Consider the following 22,112-nt stretch of genomic DNA (forward strand, 5'->3'; position numbering starts at 1 on the left):
TAGCAGATCTACAAGCTCGTAGCGCGCCACTCGGTGGCGCGCTATGAGCTTGTAGATCTGCTATTTTTGAGTGGTGCAAACCACTCCAACAACCAGCTTTGTCTGTATTTATGTGTCTATGTATGTGTGTACCTGTACGTGGGACCCAAAAAAATGAGCATGGTTACTATGGTCACTGACATTACGTCAGACCACAGCTGATCAGGCTATATAAGACCCTGCACCAATCAGTTCACACGGGTGTGATTTTTCAATAGCTAAAGCATAACATAATGCTAACACCAAAAGGGGTTCCCGCCCCAAAATGGGATAAACAGGAGGCGATTACCACACCAAATGTAGAGCATAAACGGAATGCTTTCCCTAGATACTCTCCCTAGAAATAACACTTGGCACAAAAACATACTTTCTGACAGTCAGTAAACCACACCATTGGGATGTGTTGAAGTCAAACAGTACTCAAGTTACAATTTAAAGGTATATTCAGTGATTTGACTTAATTCAAATATCACTTATTTATTTATTTTTTCTGGATAATCCTCCCTACTATAGAGTGTGCTGACCATATAAGGAGTTCCTCCCTGTCCCCAGTGAGCCCCTGGGGTCAAAAAACCCTAGTTTCAGTTTTGGTGGCGGGTGGCAAAACCTTCATCCAATCAGGATGAGTGGGGCCTTCCTCCAATCATGATCGAGTGGGGGCGGGCCTTGGTGCACGTGCTGTTGGTCTGTTGCACTTCCCCCCCACTGTAGAGCGTGCATGTGCACATTTTGTTACCGGGGCGGACTGGGTGGTTTTCCAAATCACCCAAATCACTGAATGCTCCTTTAAGCATTTAGAGTGCCTTACAAAGAGCAAGACTAGAGTAAGCACCATGAACCTTAGTCAACAAACAGGGTAAATTATTGTCGCACAAAAAAAAAACATGAAACAATAGCGCTACAAAGTAACTACAATAATAGGTAAATAATATATAAGTTAGGATTCAAGCATTCTTAGAATTTCTGGTCATGCAAACGGTGTCGGTCCATCTAATTTATATAACGAAACATTATGTGAACGAGTAACCGACATACAATATGCATAGTATAACTAGCGAAACAGACAACAAGAAATTATATAGGGAATGAGGAGTGCAAGGTGAAGATGTGAGTTTCCAGACTGCGATGGAAATGGGGTGAAAAGCTTAATTTATACTTTGTTGTAAGTACCGTGGCTTCGCATGCCGTAAATAGACCTACAAGCTCACAACGCTCCCGGGGACAGTGAGACAGCTACATGGTTCTGTCCCCCAGGGGACAGTGAGACAGTTCCCGTCCCTCTGCTAACAAGCGGTGTCAAGAGTCATCCCCTCTACTCTCACCTGCTGTCGAATAGAGCCCCACACACACACACACACACACACACACACACACACACACACACACACACACACACACACACACACACACACACACACACACACACACACACACACACACACACACACACACACACACACACACACACACACACACACACACACACACACACACACACACACACACACACACACACACACACACACACACACACACACACACAGGAGAATTTCCTGCACAATACCACTCTCATTTGTGGTTTCCATTGTTACGGTCGGCTGGAGAGAATAAAACTTTATAATGATGTGTGTGTGTGTGTGTGTGTGTGTGTGTGTGTGTATGTGTGTGTGTGTGTGTGTGTGTGTGCACCCACAGTCTTGGGTCTAGCCGACCATTACACTAACACGCCGCATACGTGCACAATTTCATGCCGTTTATGAGTGCACAAAGATAATTATTCTTGTACACGTGCACACGATTGCATATACAGACATATACAGACACAGACACGCATTGATTTAGAAAACTTTTTGGGACATGGCATTCACTTACTTTCATTCCATATCCTATAATTCCAACTCTTACATTAACCCTAACAAATAATATGACCAGCCATTTTGTGTGTGTGCCATTTTCTTTTTTTATATAATGTTTTATCCCACAATTTTGTAACCCATTTTTCACCCCTGTGTCAATTATCTAATGTGATCCTGGGCTCTACACACCCTCCGCCAACCTAGTCCCCATATATGGGGGACATGGGGAGAGCAACGGACTTGAACTCATGCTTCCTTCATGCCTGAGTGTCCAAGTTGCTCCTTTACACCTGACAGGGGGAGTTTCCCTGGTTGGACGTAGCGCGTGGAAGGAACACGTTATTCCAACCAGTTCCTTTCCCCTCCACCAGGCGCCCCGGCTGGCCAGGGGGAGGCAGTTTAGAGACCAGGATTACTGCATGTTTTTTGTGAGGGTACCTACCCTAGGGGACACGGGGAGAACATGCAAACTCCACACAGAAAGGCCCTTTCGCCAACCCCGCCTCGGGTATGGGCACTGATGACGCGGAGGAGGAAACACGCCGCCAGCACCCACAGCGTCCCGAGCGTGAATCGAACCCAGGACCTTCTATCTGTGAGGCGACAGCACTACCAACTGTGCCACCGTGCCCCCCTTGTGTGTGCCATTTTCAACCTTTACTCAGACAGAGTCAGTGAAGCGTGAAGAGAGAGAGACAGGACAGGCCAGAGAGCAGTGACATGTTACAGTCAACGGTCCAGCTAGCGGGGATTGGAACCGGGGACTCACTGTCTGGCATCAGAGCAATAACAGACTTGTTCGTACACTTAGCTTGCAGCTTAATCGAATTTGTCTCGTATATAATGTATATCAACGAATCGACAATCGACTAGGGCTGCACAATATGGACAAAATGTCATATATCGGTATTTATGCAAAATACTGCGGTATTAATACGATATTACCGTTAAAATGTCACATTCTATATTTTAAGTGTTGCAACATTGAAATCTAATTATTCAAAACAAACTGCAAAATAAGTCAATATCACTCACAATGTATCAAAGATATATCATATTGCAATAGCGTTGCATTTTTGCGATACCGATCATATTGATAACGATACAATAACGATATATTGTCCAGTCTTCGAAAATACTCGACTAGATTTGTTTTTTTAAATAACTGTTTAGTGTGATTAAGCACTGAACCCTGTATTATACTTAGTTGTACAATGGCGACGTACAGAATTAGCTGATCTACAAGCTCTCAGCGCATGGCTAATGCAACGGGTTGATCTGGTATGATCTGCCACTTTCACCATTAAAGGTATATTCAGTGATTTGACTTAATTCAAATATCACTTATTTTTTCTTTTTTTCTGGATAATCCTCTCTACTATAGAGTGTGCTGACCATATAAGGAGTTCCTCCCTGTCCCCAGTGAGCCCCTGGGGTCAAAAAACCCTAGTTTCAGTTTTGGTGGCGGGTGGCAAAACCTTCATCCAATCAGGATGAGAGGGGCCTTCCTCCAATCATGATCGAGTGGGGGCGGGCCTTGGTGCACATGCTGTTGGCCTGTTGCACTTCCCCCCACTGTAGAGCGTGCATGTGCACATTTTGTTACCGGGGCGGACTGGGTGATTTTCCAAATCACCCAAATCACTGAATGCTCCTTTAAAGAATATTAGTCGGAATCGAGGCAGAAGTTTTACATAATCCCGATAGTAATTTTAAGTCATTATAGCCCATCCTCAAAACACGCACACACACGCACACACACGCACACACACACGCACGCACACACACACGCACGCACACGAGCACGCCCACACACTTTACAATAGCACTAGTTAATTGCTCCTTCTCCTTCTCCCCGGTGTATTGTGACGAGGCTCTGGGGAAAGACACATCTGATATGTGTTCAAAGGACGCGGCCACAGAGCCACAGTGGAACGAATGCTTCCATTAATGCAGCTGGAGATTAAAAGCTCATCACAGTCTGTCACTCAAGGGCATTGCTGTAATAACTTAAAGTAAAAAGGGAAATTCCACTACAAAGATTTGATTAAAATAATCTTACCAGATTGCTGGCCTTAACTGATTGAACACTTAAACCTGGCCTTAACTGATTGAACACTTAAACCCTACATGCTTTGGTTGACCCGAGTCCCCCAGGGCGTCTATGCTCCCCCCCCCCCCCTAGCTGTACACCGATAATAAATGGTAAATGGTAAATGGTGCATTTATATAGCGCCTTTATCCAAGGCGCTTTACATAGATTGTGCATTACATTCACCCATTCACACACACATTCATACACCGATTGCGGCGGAAGCCATGCAAGGTACCAACCAGCACATCGGGAGCAATTTGGGGTTCAGTGTCTTGCCCAAGGACACTTCGACATGTAGACAGGAGGAGCCGGGATTCGAACCGCCGACCCATGGATCATTGGACGACCTGCTCTACCTCCTGAGCCACAGCCACCCTACAAGCTCACAAGACATTCCAACGTAACACATTGTGAGATCAGCTATTTTCGGCTAATGTCCCCCCGCCCCCCCCACCCAGAATTGAGACGCTATTGTTCACGTTGTTGAGTCTCTGTGTGGCGGTGGCTGACCAAAGCCATCTCTGCAAAAAAAATATGATTTGGTATATGTTAATATGACCCATAGTTCTACTCCATGTTGAATATGTATTTCATCATCTATATGCCATCACCCCAAACAAAGTTCACGGTTCAATCACCAGCTGTTCCTGAGATCATGTCGAAGTGTCCTCGTGCAAGACACCAAACCCCTCCCTACCTTAGTGTGAATGCAAAACGAGAAGACGATAACGAAGGACCACCATTTCCTCTATCGACCTCTATTTCACCTACATAGTAAACAAAAATGTCTGATAACATTTAGTGCAACAGAAATAGTTTTTGATAACATATAGTACCACAATTCTTTAAAAAAAATTGGGTCTATTTCTGCTTTTTTCTTTGATAGTGTCAAAAGAAGTCTGACAGGAAAGTAATTTCCTGTGAGTGACGCGCGGCAAAGGTCGTCGTGATCGGGACTCGAACCTGCGACACGCCGTCTGACTGGATTTGTGTCCCATGACATGCAAACGTGTGGTGTCAGTTGAGCAAGTGTCCGCGCAGAGTGGTGCAGTGGCCGATTTGTCTGAGCAACTGAGATGAATACCGATCTACAGTTGGGTGCCACCGATATTGTCCCTTATTATTTGACCCATTTAGGCCTGACCTCAAAATTAAAAAAAATCCAGTTGTCTGAAATAAATATTTTCACGATTTTTCAAAAATAGCAGACCTACAAGCTCGTAGCGCGCCACTCGGTGGCGCGCTATGAGCTTGTAGATCTGCTATTTTTCAATAGCTAAATTATAACATAATGTTTAAAACACCAAAAGGGGTTCCCGCCCAAAATGGGTTAACTGTCCTTTTGCGCAGATCACGCAAACCTCAGCAAAAAGAAAAGGACAATATCGATGGCCTCCAACTGTATCTATCCATTTCAAAATTGCACATAACATTTGACAATGAAAGTCAATGAGACGAGGTGCATGGCATGTCAATGAGACGAGGTGCATGGCATGCAAGTAAAGGTGGGGAATCGTGTAGAATCTATTTGGAAATGGCACGCAGCACTTGACATTGGAAGTACGAGACTATGGTTTGCGTCGTAGACAATGTCGCCATTGAGAAATGTGACATGAAATGTGTTTCAGCTTCGGAAACGCTGTTAAAACTTTTAAACCGGGCCGTTAAATGTTAAATGAAATATGATACAGAGCAACTTCATGGCCCATTTCTCGCCTAAAATGTTATCAAAACAATTTTCTGATAACACAGACGTCAGGGACAGCCGAGTCGTGAAAGTGTCTGGGCAGTATATCTGCCTCATTGGGCTACAGGCCCTGCAGACTCCACATTATACAATATTCTACCGTTCAGATGCACTCTTACTTCAGTTCACATCCTTTACAAAAGCAGGAAGCTGAAACACTCCTGTGTCGATAACCTATAACAGGGGTTCTCAACGTTTTTGGCCGGGGACCCCCGAAAATGCTTTGGCAACGTCTCGGAACCCCCGCCCCGCCCCCTCCCGACCCCCAATATAAATTGACTGCTACAATAACCTTAAACCATTTTGGGCGGGAACCCCTTTTGGTGTATTAAGCATTGTTATAATTTAGCTATTGAAAAATAGCAGATCTACAAGCTCATAGCGCGCCACCGAGTGGCGCGCTACGAGCTTGTAGGTCTGCTATTTTTGAAAAATCGTGAAAATAAAAATTTACATTTTTTTTTTTTTTGAAAATAATTTGGGGACCCCCTAAAATAATTTGGCGACCCCCCGAGGGGTCGCGACCCACGGGTTGAGAACCCCTGTCCTATAATATGCATTCATTGGCCGTAGATGTACAGTATGTTCATATTTACTGCTAATAGATTGTAGACTGCATCTATACGTTAAGCTGGGCCAGCCAGACAAAATGGTAAATGGTGCATTTATATAGCGCCTTTATCCAAGGCGCTTTACAGAGATTGTGCATTACATTCACCCATTCACACACACATTCACACACCGATGGCAGCGGAAACCATGCAAGGCAATTAGGGGTTCAGTGTCTTGCTCAAGGACACTTCGACAGTAACTCTGGGGGAGCCCGGGTTTGAACTGGCAACCTTGCGGTTACCATCCAGGCACTCTACCCCTGAGCCACCGCCGCCCTAAGTGCTGTTGGCTAGTCACTTACTTTTAAGTGTCTACCGATGTGGAACCGACAGACAAAAATGTCTCACGGAGGACCTCCGTCGACAGTGGCACGTGCCTCTGGAAAAAAGAACGGTTGCAGACGACTTAACGAAATGTCACATTCATACCCAACCATGGATAGAGAGCTGGCTCATGTGGGCTCATGTTATCCTGTACGTAGAAATACGCCTTGCTATACAAATACAAGAGGACCGCCTCCACTCTGGATTTGGCCAATTCCCGCAAGAGACCCGGGCTGTCTTAGCAGTGGCTCCAATCCAAAGCCCTCCCTGGGCACCCTGCCTCTCACAGTAGGTCTTACAAACACTTTCACTCCGAGCGACCACGGAGTCTACAGCCAGAAGCACAGCTCCCCAGAACGGATGTTCCAGTGCAAAGCCAGTCTGTGCATGTTGTTTATAGTGAGTAAACCATAAACACATTTCTTATGCCGTGTATGTAGGAAGATGGCAGGTCGGGGGGGTTGTGTGCGGTGGAGCTGTAGGGAGCCAGTGTGGGAGGTCTTACAGAGCCTGTAAGACACGTGCAGCTACTAGACGTACAGTTACAGTAGTAGAGAAGACATGACTCTGTGTTCCTTCACCCCAACCCTCTGGGGGGCCTGGAGCTGGAGTACAGACTCTGCATCGCCTCCCGTCTCGCTCCCTCCTTCGCCGTGGCCACAAGAGACCACCACTAGTTCTTTTTGATATTCCTTCCGCTTCCACTCCTCCCCCACTCCTCCCCCACTCCTCCCCCACTCCGCTACGCCTTCGTACTCCCTTCATCAGCTGCATTGTTGTCGAAGCGAGGACCTAAACACAGCCCGGGCAAATTAGATGGATTGCGCGCATCGCATGCCCCCCTGAACAATGCGTTTGGGGGGGGAGGGAAGGGGGGGTGAGGAAGAGAGATGAAGGGAGATGTAACAGGGAGACATGGAGGGGGAAGGGAAGGCGAGAGCAGGAGAGAGAGAGAGAAATAAAGGTGAAAGAGGGAGGCTGCGGAGAAGCATGTGCGCTAATTTGCAATTCTTGATATTTGTACTCAGCGACTTGTGGAGAACCTACAAGGAGCGTAGTGCAGAGCTCACTGGATATACAGGCATAGGAGAAATCTAGGCAAATGAAGAGGCCCTTTTCTCGAATTGAAATACCATTCAAAATGGCTAAAAACAGAGGGATATAAATGTGGAAGAGTGTGTGTCTATGTACTGTATAAATAACCTCACCCTCGTTTTCTCACCAAGACAGGATCAATGTCACCCGAGCTCACACACACACACACACACACACACACACACACACACACCCCCCCCCCCCCTCTCCTCCCTCCCCATCTCCCCCTCTCTCTCTCCGTCTCTTCACCCGTCTCCCTGATGCTGATAAGCAGAGACGAGTAATGGTGGTGTGCGTGTGTGTGCGTGTGTGTGTGTGTGCGTGCGTGTGTGTGTGTGCGTGTGCGTGCGTGTGCGCGCATATGCGTAGGAGAGCAGTTTAGACAGGGAAAAGAAAACAGCAGTCTGACAAGGGGATTTGGAGCTGCCAGGTGTGGAATTATTAGACAGATAGCGAGACCGTGCACTTCCACGATGCACAGCAGGGTGCAACGTGAGGCTAGTGCACTGAGCAGCGGCCGCGTAGCGCCCGACTTACCCTCCGCCGCACAGCGAAAATAGACCATCTATAACAGGGGTGCCCACACTTTTTGACTTGAGAGCTACTTTCAAAATGACCAGCTCGGCAAGATCTACCCACCAAATCAATTATTATACCATTGCTGAAAATAGTTTAAATATGTACCTGAGGGGGCTTCGGAATAGTAGAGTTTGTGTTACATTCTGTACAATATAAGACAAGGCACTTGGAATGGGAAATACAGGGGAGATTTTTTTTTCTTCAATATATTTAAATTAAATACTCTTTAGGGGCATGTCATGTGATCTACTAGCCCTGAAACATGACTGCCATGATAATCATCATGACAGTCATGACGCAACTGCAGCCTGTTTTACGCGATCGCTACATTTACAGTCCAAACGTGTATATAAACATTCCGTTTTCAAATATAAAGTACTCCCACGGGTGTTAGAGATTTGTTGGTACAGCGATTAGCATTGCTGCATCCCGCGTTGTTTAATAAAAAGCATTTTTATCCGAGCTGTTTTTTTGCCATTGGCTTTCAACTACGCGCCCCTATCGGTCGGGAGGAGTGTGGCAGTCTGAAACACTGGGTGTGTTCGATATATGCACGCTGACAGCACTGCCAATACAGACTAATAGGCGAGTGCGCTCCCGGTGTGCAACTTTGTATTTCCCAAACGAACCCCGTTTGAGAAAAGTAGCCGGGGAGCTCGGATAAAAATGACTGCCATGATGATTATCATGGCAGTCATGTTTCAGGGCTAGTGATCTACCTGCACAGCCTTTGTGATCTACTGGTAGATCGCGATCTACCTTTTGGGCACCCCTGATCTATAAGCTCAAATAAGCAATGCGTTGTTTTGAGCTCATACAGTCAGTGCAGTACAGTAACTACGCACATTTTCTGTAAGTACTGTACCCACGTACAAGTTTGAGGTATTTTTGAGTGGTGCAACCACTCCAAGGAACAGCAATGTCCGTGTTCACCTATGTTTGTGACTCGTGTTCACCTATGCGTGTGACTCATGTGTGACTCATGAGTACCAGTAGGGGCGCTGTTGTGCCAGAAACAGAGACAGAGAGATAGTGCTGCACTGTTGCCTGCTAATGAGAGAGAGGGAGAGAGAGAGAGAGAGAGAGAAGGGGGATAGGGGAGTTGCACCACTCAGTTCACACGGGTGTGATTTTTTTATACTTTGTCAGTATTTCCAATTTTCAATACTTCCACTCCACCACATATCAGAGCCAAATATTGTACGTTTTCCTCCACCGACAGCTTTAGTTAGTTTCTTTGGAGATTTAGCAGATCTACAAGCTTGTAGCTCTGCCATTTTAAAAATATGATTTTATACATTTTGAACTGGGACATTCTGCACCATGAGCACTTTTACTTTTTGTACTTGCAAGTATATTTTGATGTGAAAAGAGGGACACCCGCCAGTGGCGTGCACAGATAGACACTAGGGGGTGCTAGAGCACCCCCTGCCCTTTTGGCAATGTGCCCTTTTGAAAAAAAAAAAGAAAAAAAAACTTTCTTTCTTTTCTTTTTTTGATTTTTCAAAAATAGCAGACCTACAAGCTCATAGCGCGCCACTCGGTGGCGTGCTATGAGCTTGTAGATCTGCTATTTTTCAATAGCTAAAGCATAACATAATGCTAACACCAAAAGGGGTTCCCGCCCAAAATGGATTAAGGCAACCGGCCGGTTCCACGCGCTGCACTGCAAGGTGCCCTTTTTTAACTTGAGCACCTGCCCCTCTAAATGTCTGTGCACGCCACTGACACCCGCACACTGCCACTTGCTGGGTTCAGAGCATTTTATTAAAGCAACATTTCGGTCTTGCGACCTTCCTCAGGCTTGTAGCCTGAGGAAGGTCGCAAGACCGAAACGTTCCTCCTTTCACATTGTATATGCCTCGTTATCATCGCACCTGCTCCAAACCCACCGGGTGTGCGGAAGTCATCTCTCTACAAGTATATTTTGATGCCAATACTTTTGTACTTTTACTAGTATTTCTACTTTGCAGTATTGATATACACTTTTTACTTAAGTAAAACAAAAAAGTACTTCTTCCACCGCCGCTTACAGTAACAGATTTTTTTCCTATTTTCTGCAGTATAATTATTGGCCAGTATAATTCATGCTTAAGGCAAGGCGATGCGGTACAGACACTGAAGCCCTCTCCACACACACACACACACACACACACACACACACACACACAGTCACACACACACACACACACAGTCACACACACAGTCACACACACCCCGCAGGCCATCACATTTACATAGGAGTCACACATGCAGTAAATGAGGCGCATGTTCCGCTGCGCTGCGGGCCCAGGGCTAGTTGCGTGTGACACCTTCCCTCCCCATCCATCCTTACACAGCACTTTGCCGCGTCGCGTCACCTGTATGAACAACGCCTCTTCACTTCACCACCCCCGCCGAAAAGGAGACGAGTTTTTAGAAGTTCTATATCGAACGGAAGATGAAACGATAAATACTTGATGAGGCGAGGAGGAAAAAACTGAAGTGTTTCTCATGCGGTTTGGAGGGACGGTATAGGGAAGGAGGCATACGAACAAGATAATATAAATGGCTGGTAATTCAAAGCTCCCACCCGAAAATGAGCCGTCTGTTTATGTATACCACCCAAGTCGTACCACCGGGGTCGTGGCACTGCTCCCCCCCCCCCCCCCCCACCGCCTCCGACCTGGCCATACGTACACCGTAGGAAGGAGTCTTTAACCCATTTAGACACAAGTTCGATTCTACAAATGTGACCAAATTTGACAGAGACTGCCATCGCGCAAATTCCAGCTTCACCAGAGGAGAAAAACCTTTTTTTTATTTATTTTTCCCAAAATGAGTTTATAGCACAGGCAGACTCTTCACATACTAGAGCATGTCTGAAATAAGTGTCAGAGCTGAAATCGACATGTAAATATGAAATAAATGCTTAAACATGTAGCTAGGAGTAATGTTAGAGACCACAGAAGTGAACCTTTCAAGCCTGTTTTCTCAACTCGCTGTTTCTCTGCAAGACATTACTCTATAAGCCATATCTCCTAAACTGGTGGGTCAAACTGAACAACCAATATGTCAATTTAAAGCTATGATTCCCTGCTTTCATATGACATGAAAAAACGAAAATTCAAAAAAATCCAATGGCAGTCCCTCAGTCAAATTTAGTCACAAATGTCTTCTAAATCACGACAGTTTTCAGAAAAGCCTCTGTTTCTATGTCAGTGGTTCTCAAATTATTTCATGTCAAGGACCCCAAAAAGTATATGTAATTGGCTGCAGAAAATATGTTGTTCCAGGGACTCCCCACAGAAGCAAAGATTTGAGTTAAAAGTTCACTCTGAAAGAATATATATTCAAAGCCACATTTTCACGATTTTTCAAAAATAGCAGACCAACAAGCTTGTAGATCTGCTATTTTTCAACAGCTAAAGCATAACATAATGCTTAAAACACCAAAAGGGGTTCCCGCCCAGAATAGGTTAACCATGACTTAATCTCTCAAGACAGATTCAGAGCTCCGCAGCTGAAATCTGTCAGCAACTCCCGTTACAACGAGCAGAGTTTGACGTTGGTAGGAATGAAAACAAAGACGCACCACCAGAAGAGGAGGGCTGAAGGAAGAGTGGACGGTGCCGACACCCGGGTCTCTACACTGGGGAAATTGGGCGGTGCCCGCAGAGGCACATTCAAAGGAAAAACGTTTCTTTTTTACTTTGCCCGATGGCTCCCAGATTGACCATGACCTAATTGAGAGGGTGCATTCAAGTAAAGCAGGTTTCACTGGACCCTGGGCGAGAGACACAGGGACAAATCAATCAATCTGGACTGTGAGAGAGTGTGTGCAGGCCCAGATTAAAAATGGAAGTTACTGGAGCTTAAGCTCCAGCTTGCAGGGCCCAGCTGTACGACACTTTCAAATAGGTAGAGCCGTTGCTTCAGTCGAACATTTTAATGCAATACAGGAGCCCCAGCTAGTGTTTTTGGTTCGTCCAACAGTTTCTTAACCACTCCGGCCGGTGGGAGGAGACTATATTAATTTGGGGGTTCTTGACATAAAGAAGTTTGAGAACCACTGCCCTACCATTGATTGATTGATTTATTGAATACTTCATTAACAGTTTGCCGATAAAACCACAGGAAAGTACAGTTCGATACCGAAGAGGATTTAAAGATCCAAGAAAACCTATGGCTTGTTTCCAGTGGGGACCTTCATACTCAATTCATTGATTCAGACATATCAGAGGAGATCTTTGATCGTGTGGCGACGCGAGACTGAGATGAAATGTGAATGACATGGAAAGAGGGGGGAGGGGGGGGGGCGTCAGTGAAAGAGACTGCACAAAAAAGAGGAAGGGAGGGGGAACGGTTACGCTCGTGGAACACGAGACATCCGTCACAATCCTCCAGCCATCAGGGGGTGGGGGTGTGTGGGGGGGGGGGGGGTGGGGGGGGCAACCATGCGTACCTTCCTTGGCAGCCTGCCAAAACTCAAACGCCACTCTGAAGGCCTGGGCCACCGTTAACGTCACCGCCTGAGCCTGAAGGCGAGAGAGAGAGAGACAGACAGAGAGACACATGGAGATGGAGAGAGAGAGAGACAGACAGACAGAGAGACATGGAGATGGAGAGAGAGAGACACAGACAGACAGAGATACATGGAGATGGAGAGAGAGAGAGAGAGAGACACACAGACAGACAGGCAGACACAGTGAGTTATAACAATAATAATGAAAATATAGTACATTATACAGTATAACTCCAAAAAACAGGAACCAGCAGTCACAACCACAAAAAGGAGTTCCTCAATGGTGTCTTGGATGGTGCGGGTGTGCGTGTGCGTGTGTGTGTGGACGACAACTTCTCCTTTCTATGACAAGTTGTTTATGTAGCTCAGAGGGTATGTGGCCTTTCGTCCAGAACCAAATTAGCAGGGGAAGGAAGGACTCCTCCTTCAGTAAGCCCCCCCAGGGAGCCATGGAGGGAGGGAAGGAGGGCCAAACCACAGGCTCGGAGGCTCCCCTCCCCTCCCCTCCCCTCCCCCGCTCGCTCCCATCACATACATACCGCATGTGATGTGATGCAGTACAGCAGGTCATAATTGCACGAGTGAAGGCGTACTACTCAACACAGGTATTATCAAAAGGTCATATTAACCCATTTTAGACCCTAGGCCGATTCTTAAAAACTTCTTCTAAATCCTACCCACGTTTTGTGTACTCTGTGTGTTCAAAGCCGGGTACTGTCAACTCATCTCGTCAGTCTTATTTGTGCATATTGTTCTTATTGCGTATAGTCTTCTTTCTTGGTCCCGCCTTATCGCTGCTTGCAGCTATATTTATTTTTATGTTTTTTTTTTGTGGCTTTCGCCTTTATTTTATATTTTTTATGGAGGGACAGACAGTAGGCTGACAGGAAATGGGGAGAGAGATGGGGGGGGGAAGACATGCAGTAAAGGCTGTCGGGGTCGGGAGTCGAACCCGCGGCACACTGCCAGACTGGATTACCAGCCAAGGTGCCTGGACCGCTGAGCCATGGCCCAGGCCACAGTTGACTCTTTTAAGAGAAGACTAAAGACGTACCTTTTTAACAAAGCATTTTTAAGCTACAGTTGGGTGCCACCGATATTGTCCTTTATCATTTGACCCATTTAGGCCTGACCTCAAAATTTTAAAAAATCCTTCTAAATCCTCCAGTTTTCTGAAATAAATATTTTCACGATTTTTCAAAAATAGCAGACCTACAAGCTCGTAGCGCGCCACTCGGTATGGCGCGCTATGAACTTGTAGATCTGCTATTTTTCAATAGCTAAATTATAACATAATGTTTAAAACACCAAAAGGGGTTCCCGCCCAAAATGGGTTAACTGTCCTTTTGCGCAGATCACGCAAACCTCAGCAAAAAGAAAAGGACAATATCGATGGCCTCCAACTGTACCTTTTTAACAAAGCATTTTAAGCTACACTTGTTTCCCCTCTAGGCTACTGTATATGGGCTCATTTTGAAAAACCTTTTCAGTTTCTTAAGAGTTTTAGAGTGATGACTCTTTTTTATGCAATTGCCTATTGTAGCACTTTAAAGGTATATTCAGTGATTTGACTTAATCTAAATATCACTTATTTTTTATTTTTTTCTGGATAATCCTCCCTACTATAGAGTGTGCTGACCATATAAGGAGTTCCTCCCTGTCAAAAAACCCTAGTTTCAGTTTTGGTGGCGGGTGGCAAAACCTTCATCCAATCAGGATGAGTGGGGCCTTCCTCCAATCATGATCGAGGGGGGGCGGGCCTTGGTGCACATGCTGTTGGCCTGTTGCACTTCCCCCCACTGTAGAGCGTGCATGTGCACATTTTGTTACCGGGGCGGACCGGGTGGTTTTCCAAATCACCCAAATCACTGAATGCTCCTTTAAGATTTTCACAAATGTAAAGTGCATTATAAATAATAATCCATTATTATTATTATTATGTTGCCTATGGACTATGTTTGGCTGTGAATGAATGAGCTTACATGAATACCTGGGTGCCAGCATGCGTGCACAGACAGTAGGCATAAGCATGCAGGGGTAGAGACGTATCATAGCTGTGGATGTTGACTTACCACTTTCCTCTTTGTGCAGAGGAAGGCGTGACACTCCAGAGTCTCATTCTGTTGGCTCTGGACAATGTAGGCAAACACTTTATCGTGCATCTTGTCTGCCGTGCAGTACGATATTCTGAAAGGGAAACACATGCAAGGAGTGTTTTTACTCATTTTTTCTCCAATAAAAGAGCCGTCACAGATGAAGCAGCAAGCAGGCCAAAACGGGCAACTTACAGTTGGAGGCCATCGATATTGTCCTTTTCTTTTTGCTGAGGTTTGCGTGATCTGCGCAAAAGGACAGTTAACCCATTTTGGGCGGGAACCCCTTTTGGTGTTTTAAACATTATGTTATAATTTAGCTATTGAAAAATAGCAGATCTACAAGCTCATAGCGCGCCACCGAGTGGCGCGCTACGAGCTTGTAGGTCTGCTATTTTTGAAAAATCGTGAAAATATTTATTTCAGAAAACTGGAGGATTTAGAAGGATTTTTTAAAATTTAGGTCAGGCCTAAATGGGTCAAATGATAAGGGACAATATCGGTGGCACCCAACTGTAGTTTCAAGCCTTTAAGTGAGCTGACAAATGTGATTTTGTCCGTTCCACTTCTCCATTCTCCACACATAAATAAAATGACCAAATCAAGCAACATGAGACCATGAGACAGTAGCGGCTCATGGTGCGTTCACACTCGCGGCGACAAAGCAACAGGCTACAAGCCATTTTCAATGGAAGCCAGCGGCATTAAGTTTATACAAAGTGACGCCCGACTCTCGGCCGCAACATGACAGGCGTGACGTGCCACAACTCGAAGTTAAGCTGGCCTCAACTTTTTTCACAGCTGCAATGACGCAGTGAAGCATCAATCAATGACATGTTTTTTTGTTTCACCATTGCCATCCACTCCCCTTCAATCTCCCCATAATTGCTAAAAGAAAAAATATATATCCTTGCTGTTAACCAGTTCCATGTGCAATTTAACCCTGTACATTTCATTCACACAGTGTGGCTTGAGCAAAACTTCAACGCAGACTGCAGAAATATAGCTGGGACCTGCCTCACTTTAAAGTCTAAAAGTGCAGGCAAATTCATTTTAATTTGCAGGCCAGGCAAATACAATTTCTAAAAGGACGGATAAAATGTGCAAACGAGGCTATGCAATTGTCAGCCGTGTCGCCTTTGCTTTCATTGCACACTCATAATGGAGGGAGCTGCAGGATTATTTGTTTTGTGTGACTTTTCCAATCTCAAGTCCAAAACGACAGAGTTGGCAATCTCACTCAGCATGTCATGTCAGGTACAGGGTCTGATTTTCTGAACAAGAAATGTTGTTAAAATAAAAATAAAAACTGCAGGTGTTGTTGGTGACTGGGGTTCGCTTTCCTCTTTTACACTTCCCGACTCGGTCAGGCACTCAAACGAACGCATTTGGCGGCGCTTGCTCTATTCAGGAGCTGCCAGGGGAGGGGGCTGTAGCGACACCTACAGGTTGGTTGGAGCACCTGTTCAGCAGGGAACAGAACTGGGAGGTATAGCGTGTTCCTCCACATGCGTTACATCATGTGTCCTCCTGCTGAAACGCCTCACCGTCACTGTGACTCAAGGCTCATACATAGTCTGGATTTTCGGTGGTTAGGTGACCACCGAACTACAACATGACGTCACGAGCCGCGGTGAAGAGCAAACCACCGCCACCGCTCCAGCCCTTCTCTCTGTTTTTACTCACCACCGCTCAACGTTATTTCAGCTCCGGTGGTCAGCTCACCACCGGAGCGGTGGTCACCTCACCACCGGAGCGGTGGTCACCTCACCACCGAAAATCCAGACTATGAATAGGCCTTCACTCCATGTGTATCAGAGGACACGTGTGGTTAAGCAAAGCAAAGCAAAGTTACTATATTTACCCAGGGTATCTGGGCTAAGCTCAATAACTTGTTTCCAGCCAGGCCCTGCTCATAGAACATTTCATGGTAGTGGTTCAATGCCTTGCTCAAGGGCACTTCAGCGGTGGTAATTTTAACGTGTCGGACCGCTGATTCGAACTGGCGACCTTCCGGTATCAAGACCGCTCCGCAATCCGTTCGGCCACCGCTGCCACTGGTTGTCTACCTAATCCCCAGAACAACAAGTAGCAGTGACAGGAATGATATACACGTGGGAGGGAGGTGTTCTACTGACTAAAGTTGGGACAGAACCATGAAGAAAATTGCTCCATGATAGCATGTGTGACCAATGGCGTCGTCATCCTGAGAGTGAGACCTACAGTAAGAGTGACGAGTTCATTGGCCAGTCATGTGGGAGAGACAGCTGAACGCCATAAGGAACGTCAGCAGCCATCTGCCATTCCTTTCCCCCCAAAGCACTCCGGACTGTTCATTCCTTTTCCCCCCAAAGCACTCCGGACTGTTCATTCCTTTTCCCCCCAAAGCACTCCGGACTGTTCATTCCTTTTCCCCCCAAAGCACTCCGGACTGTTCATTCCTTTTCCCCCAAAGCACTCCGGACTGTTCATTCCTTTTCCCCCAAAGCACTCCGGACTGTTCATTCCTTTTCCCCCAAAGCACTCCGGACTGTTCATTCCTTTTCCCCCCAAAGCACTCCGGACTGTTCATTCCTTTTCCCCCCAAAGCACTCCGGACTGTTCATTCCTTTTCCCCCCAAAGCACTCCGGACTGTTCATTCCTTTTCCCCCAAAGCACTCCGGACTGTTCATTCCTTTTCCCCCAAAGCACTCCGGACTGTTCATTCCTTTTCCCCCAAAGCACTCCGGACTGTTCATTCCTTTTCCCCCCAAAGCACTCCGGACTGTTCATTCCTTTTCCCCCCAAAGCACTCCGGACTGTTCATTCCTTTTCCCCCAAAGCACTCCGGACTGTTCATTCCTTTTCCCCCAAAGCACTCCGGACTGTTCATTCCTTTTCCCCCAAAGCACTCCGGACTGTTCATTCCTCTCTGGGACGATGAGACAAACGTTCATTAATGACTGAGGGATATAAAAATGTCGCGAGGTGTAAAAGAAAGGAAGAGTTTTGGGGGACAAAAAAAAAAAAAAAAAAAAAGCCCCAGCTGCGCTCTGTGGAACGCAGCTGAGATTTACGACGGATAACTCTGGAGAGAGAAAGAGAGCGCGCGCGTCTGTAAATTGGGTGTCTAGGCAAAATCCATTTCATTTACAGCTCGTCCATCTTCTGAGCAGATGCTTAGAGAAGAGGCTTCGGAGCCCCGGGGCGGCGCGCGAGACACGGCCGACTGCTTCATGCTTTAGCACCGCGCTGAGGTCACAGCTGGACGCACCTCACGTCTGTGGCCTTTTCGTCGCTATGTAGGAAGCCGCGTGATACGACACGTTTCCCCCTCTGTTCCCCATTCCACAGAGGGCCGTGAGAGAGGCACTCAATTTTTGTGGCCATTCCATTCCAATCTGAATTGCCGCTCCGGTGATGCGAAGGAACGATATGGAAAGCAGACATGGCTGTGGAATTAATTAACCACATGAACGCTAGCGTCCTCGTTATGAGGGCGAATGTTCAGCGGAAACCTACAGGCGACCTACAAGGCTCAAGCTTATGTGCTTGTAGATCGGCTATTTTCAGCAAAGAGATTTCGTGTATTGGGGGAACGGAGTGGACCAAATATAGAGCCCGGTGGGACTACTAAGTATACAGGGTTTAAGTGGTTCATTTGCATTTGACAAATCTACGCAAGCCAGCTTGGGAATGCACGTTAAATGCTATTTTGTCTCAGCTATTTTGTCTCATCTGTTTAAGGAAATAGGTAGCTGATATACTGCACTTTTACCGTAGCGCTAGGTATACTCTTGGTTGCTTGTTGTTGCAGAAAATGCACTAAAGACTTCTGGTGATTAGTAGTTTTTGTTCCCTACCTATGTTGAATACACTTATTGTAAGTCGCTTTGGATAAAAGCGTCTGCTAAATGACTGTAATGTAATGTAATGTAATGTAATGTAATGTAATGTAATGTAAATGAAAACACCACACAAGAGACGACATCTGCAAAGCACGTGGATGTAAAATAAAATAAAAATAAAAAGAGAACAAGAGACTCCAAAACAGATACTCGCTGCATTCCAAGTTACATTCCAATTTGCTGCACGAAAGACATAACATATGATCAGTGAGACAACTCTTGGAAAACATGACAGAACTGGCTGCTCCGCATCTGCTGGAGGAATTAATTAGACTTAGGGCCTACTCCCACCAGATTGAATTATGAGAAACCCCATTCATTCCTCCTCCCCGATACTGTACTTAAGCCTCACGAACATGGAATCTTCGTGAAGTGAATCAAGCTGGGCTTAGTCCGAGTCACTCATGAGCTTCAGGCTTTTTTTTTGGGGGGGGGGGGTGACTTGAGTGTTCATGAGCAAGCTGTGGCAGGCATAGGAACAGCGCAAAAGTTTCATCTTTTAATAACGTACAGGAAAAAAGGTGTTTTATTGTGCGTCTGTGTGTCAGCCTGAGCTCATAATGGAGGTGAAAGCTCTCGGACAAACAGCTGTTCATTGCGGGACTCCAGAGAGAGTTTGGGAGATGGATGAGAAGTGCGGTGGATGCACAGTCACACTCTCACGCTCGTGCTCGCGCGCAAGACAGAGCGCCACACATCTCCCCCACGCCCTGAGCCTTCTGGAGACAGAGCGCCACACATCTCCCCCACGCCCTGAGCCTTCTGGAGACAGAGCGCCACACATCTCCCCCACGCCCTGAGCCTTCTAGAGACAGAGCGCCACACATCTCCCCCACGCCCTGAGCCTTCTAGAGACAGAGCACCACACATCTCCCCCACGCCCTGAGCCTTCTAGAGACAGAGCACCACACATCTCCCCCACGCCCTGAGACTTCTAGAGACAGAGCACCACACATCTCCCCCACGCCCTGAGCCTTCTAGAGACAGAGCACCACACATCTCCCCCACGCCCTGAGCCTTCTAGAGATGGGCCACACATCTCCCCCACGCCCTGAGCCTTCTAGAGACAGAGCACCACACATCTCCCCCACGCCCTGAGCCTTCTAGAGACAGAGCGCCACACATCTCCCCCACGCCCTGAGCCTTCTAGAGACAGAGGGCCACACATCTCCCCCACGCCCTGAGCCTTCTAGAGACAGAGCGCCACACATCTCCCCCACGCCCTGAGCCTTCTAGAGACAGAGCGCCACACATCTCCCCCACGCCCTGAGCCTTCTAGAGACAGAGGGCCACACATCTCCCCCACGCCCTGAGCCTTCTAGAGACAGAGCGCCACACATCTCCCCCACGCCCTGAGCCTTCTAGAGATGGATGAGGTGCGATTGCAAAAGGGGGGGAAACAACTTTTGTTATATTGCAGGGTGAAAAAGACCAGCAGAGTGTGATGGAATTTCACGAGCTCGGGGGAGGGGACGGGGGGGGGGACGGGGGGGGGGGGACGGGGCGCCCAGTGCAGCCGGGGGGAGGGGACGGGGACGGGGGGGACGCCCAGTGCAGCCGGGGGGAGGCGACGGGGGGGGACGGGGACGGGGACGGGACGCCCAGTGCAGCCGGGGGGAGGGGACGGGGACGGGGGGGGGGACGCCCAGTGCAGCCGGGGATCAGATTCTAAAAATGTCTTTTACATCCTGACAGTTTTCTGAAAAAGCTATGTTTCTATGTCAGTCGTTCTTCGATTTTTCAAAAATAGCAGACCTACAAGCTCGTAGCGCGCCACTCGGTGGCGCGCTATGAGCTTGTAGATCTGCTATTTTTCAATAGCTAAAGCATAACATAATGCTAACACCAAAAGGGGTTCCCGTCCAAAATGGGTTAGAGGAGCAGGCGGAACCATGAATAATGGTGCAAGGAGGAGACAAAGACTGACCTGTATATGGAGATGTTTTCTATCAGCTGGTTGGAGGCACTGTCGTAGAGGATGATTCCCCGTGGAGAAACCGTTAACGTGACTTTCTGGAGCTTCTTGCCACTGGCTTTGGCCTGCGACAGAGAGAGAGAGAGAGAGAGAGAGAGAGAGAGAGAGAGTTTACACCTTTATTTAATTCCCATTTATATCCAATATTTATTTGTAAATACATTGTTCCGTTTTGATCGTCTTGTTCCACTTCTGCTTTGGCAATGTAAACGTACGTTTTCTCATGCCAATAAAGCTCCTTTGAATTTAATTGAGGGAAAGTGAGTGAGTGAGTGAGTGAGTGAGTGAGTGAGTGAGTGTGAGTGAGTGAGTGAGTGAGTGAGTGAGTGAGAGTGCGAGCGTTGAGAAAGACCAAAAGCAGTGATTGAAAAAAGCCAGAATATGAAAGCAAGTGAGAGAGAGAGAGTGAGTGAGAGATGCGTGTATGAGAGAGAGAGAGAGAGAGAGAGAGAGAGAGAGAGAGAGAGAGAAAGAGAGAGAGAGAGTTAGACAAGCCATAAATCAAAAGAATTAGAACAATAAATTCAACTAATTTGCACATGCTATCAACATATCCAATGCCATCATCATATTTAATGTGGATTCCAGCTAAGACTTGGCATCATGAATGGAGGCAGTCCATCAAAACCCCCGGATGAAAGTGCAACACGCGCACACAACAAAGTTGCACACAATTGACTTCCTGTCATTGGACATTCATCAAGCGGACATGAAAAACAAACTTCCCCCTCGACCAAAAGAGATGTTAAAGCCATGCAGAAGCCTCTAAAAAGAATATCAATCCGTGACCAACTTATATCACCCCTCAATCATACAGTCAAAACAAGCATGATCTACAAATGAAAGAATCCGGGGCGCCCGGTGGCCTAGTGGTCCGGTGGTCCAGTGGTCCGGTGGCCTAGTGGTCCAGTGGCCACCGGTGGTCCAGTGGTCCAGTGGTCCGGTGGCCTAGTGGTCCAGTGGCCACCGGTGGTCCAGTGGTCCAGTGGCCTAGTGGTCCGGTGGCCTAGTGGTCCAGTGGTCCGGTGGCCACCGGTGGTCCAGTGGTCCGGTGGCCTAGTGGTCCAGGCGCATGCCACATATAGGCTCTGGGCCGACAGCGCGTCGCGTGTTCGAGTCCTTTTCATGACGACCTTTTCTGCATGTCTCTCCCCTTCTATATCTCTCTTTCCTGTCAATCTTCACTCAAAAAAAAAAATCTTAAAAAAAAATAAAAAAATACTCACCCTCAGATTAAACACTACAGAGATATTATATTTCACTTTGACGACATTGGTATTTGGTATTGGTAATTATGCAGCCGATG

The 22,112-nt window shown here is 46.8% G+C and overlaps 1 protein-coding gene across 3 annotated transcripts in view; it reads right to left on the bottom strand.

The window, feature by feature from the left end:
* Nucleotides 1-22,112, bottom strand: part of ldlrap1b (low density lipoprotein receptor adaptor protein 1b) — a 93,647-nt gene that overhangs the window by 25,154 nt on the left and 46,381 nt on the right. For all 3 annotated transcript variants that reach the window (XM_079528141.1, XM_079528140.1, XM_079528142.1), the window contains exons 3-5: nucleotides 20,759-20,871; nucleotides 14,923-15,037; nucleotides 12,791-12,863 (exon numbers count right to left, since the gene is read on the bottom strand). In XM_079528141.1, coding sequence (XP_079384267.1) covers nucleotides 12,791-12,863; nucleotides 14,923-15,037; nucleotides 20,759-20,871 — 301 coding nt within the window. The remainder of the gene's footprint in view (nucleotides 1-12,790; nucleotides 12,864-14,922; nucleotides 15,038-20,758; nucleotides 20,872-22,112) is intronic.

The sequence above is a fragment of the Electrona antarctica genome (assembly GCF_951216825.1).
Source record: "Electrona antarctica genome assembly, chromosome: 18".
Classification (NCBI taxonomy): domain Eukaryota; kingdom Metazoa; phylum Chordata; class Actinopteri; order Myctophiformes; family Myctophidae; genus Electrona; species Electrona antarctica.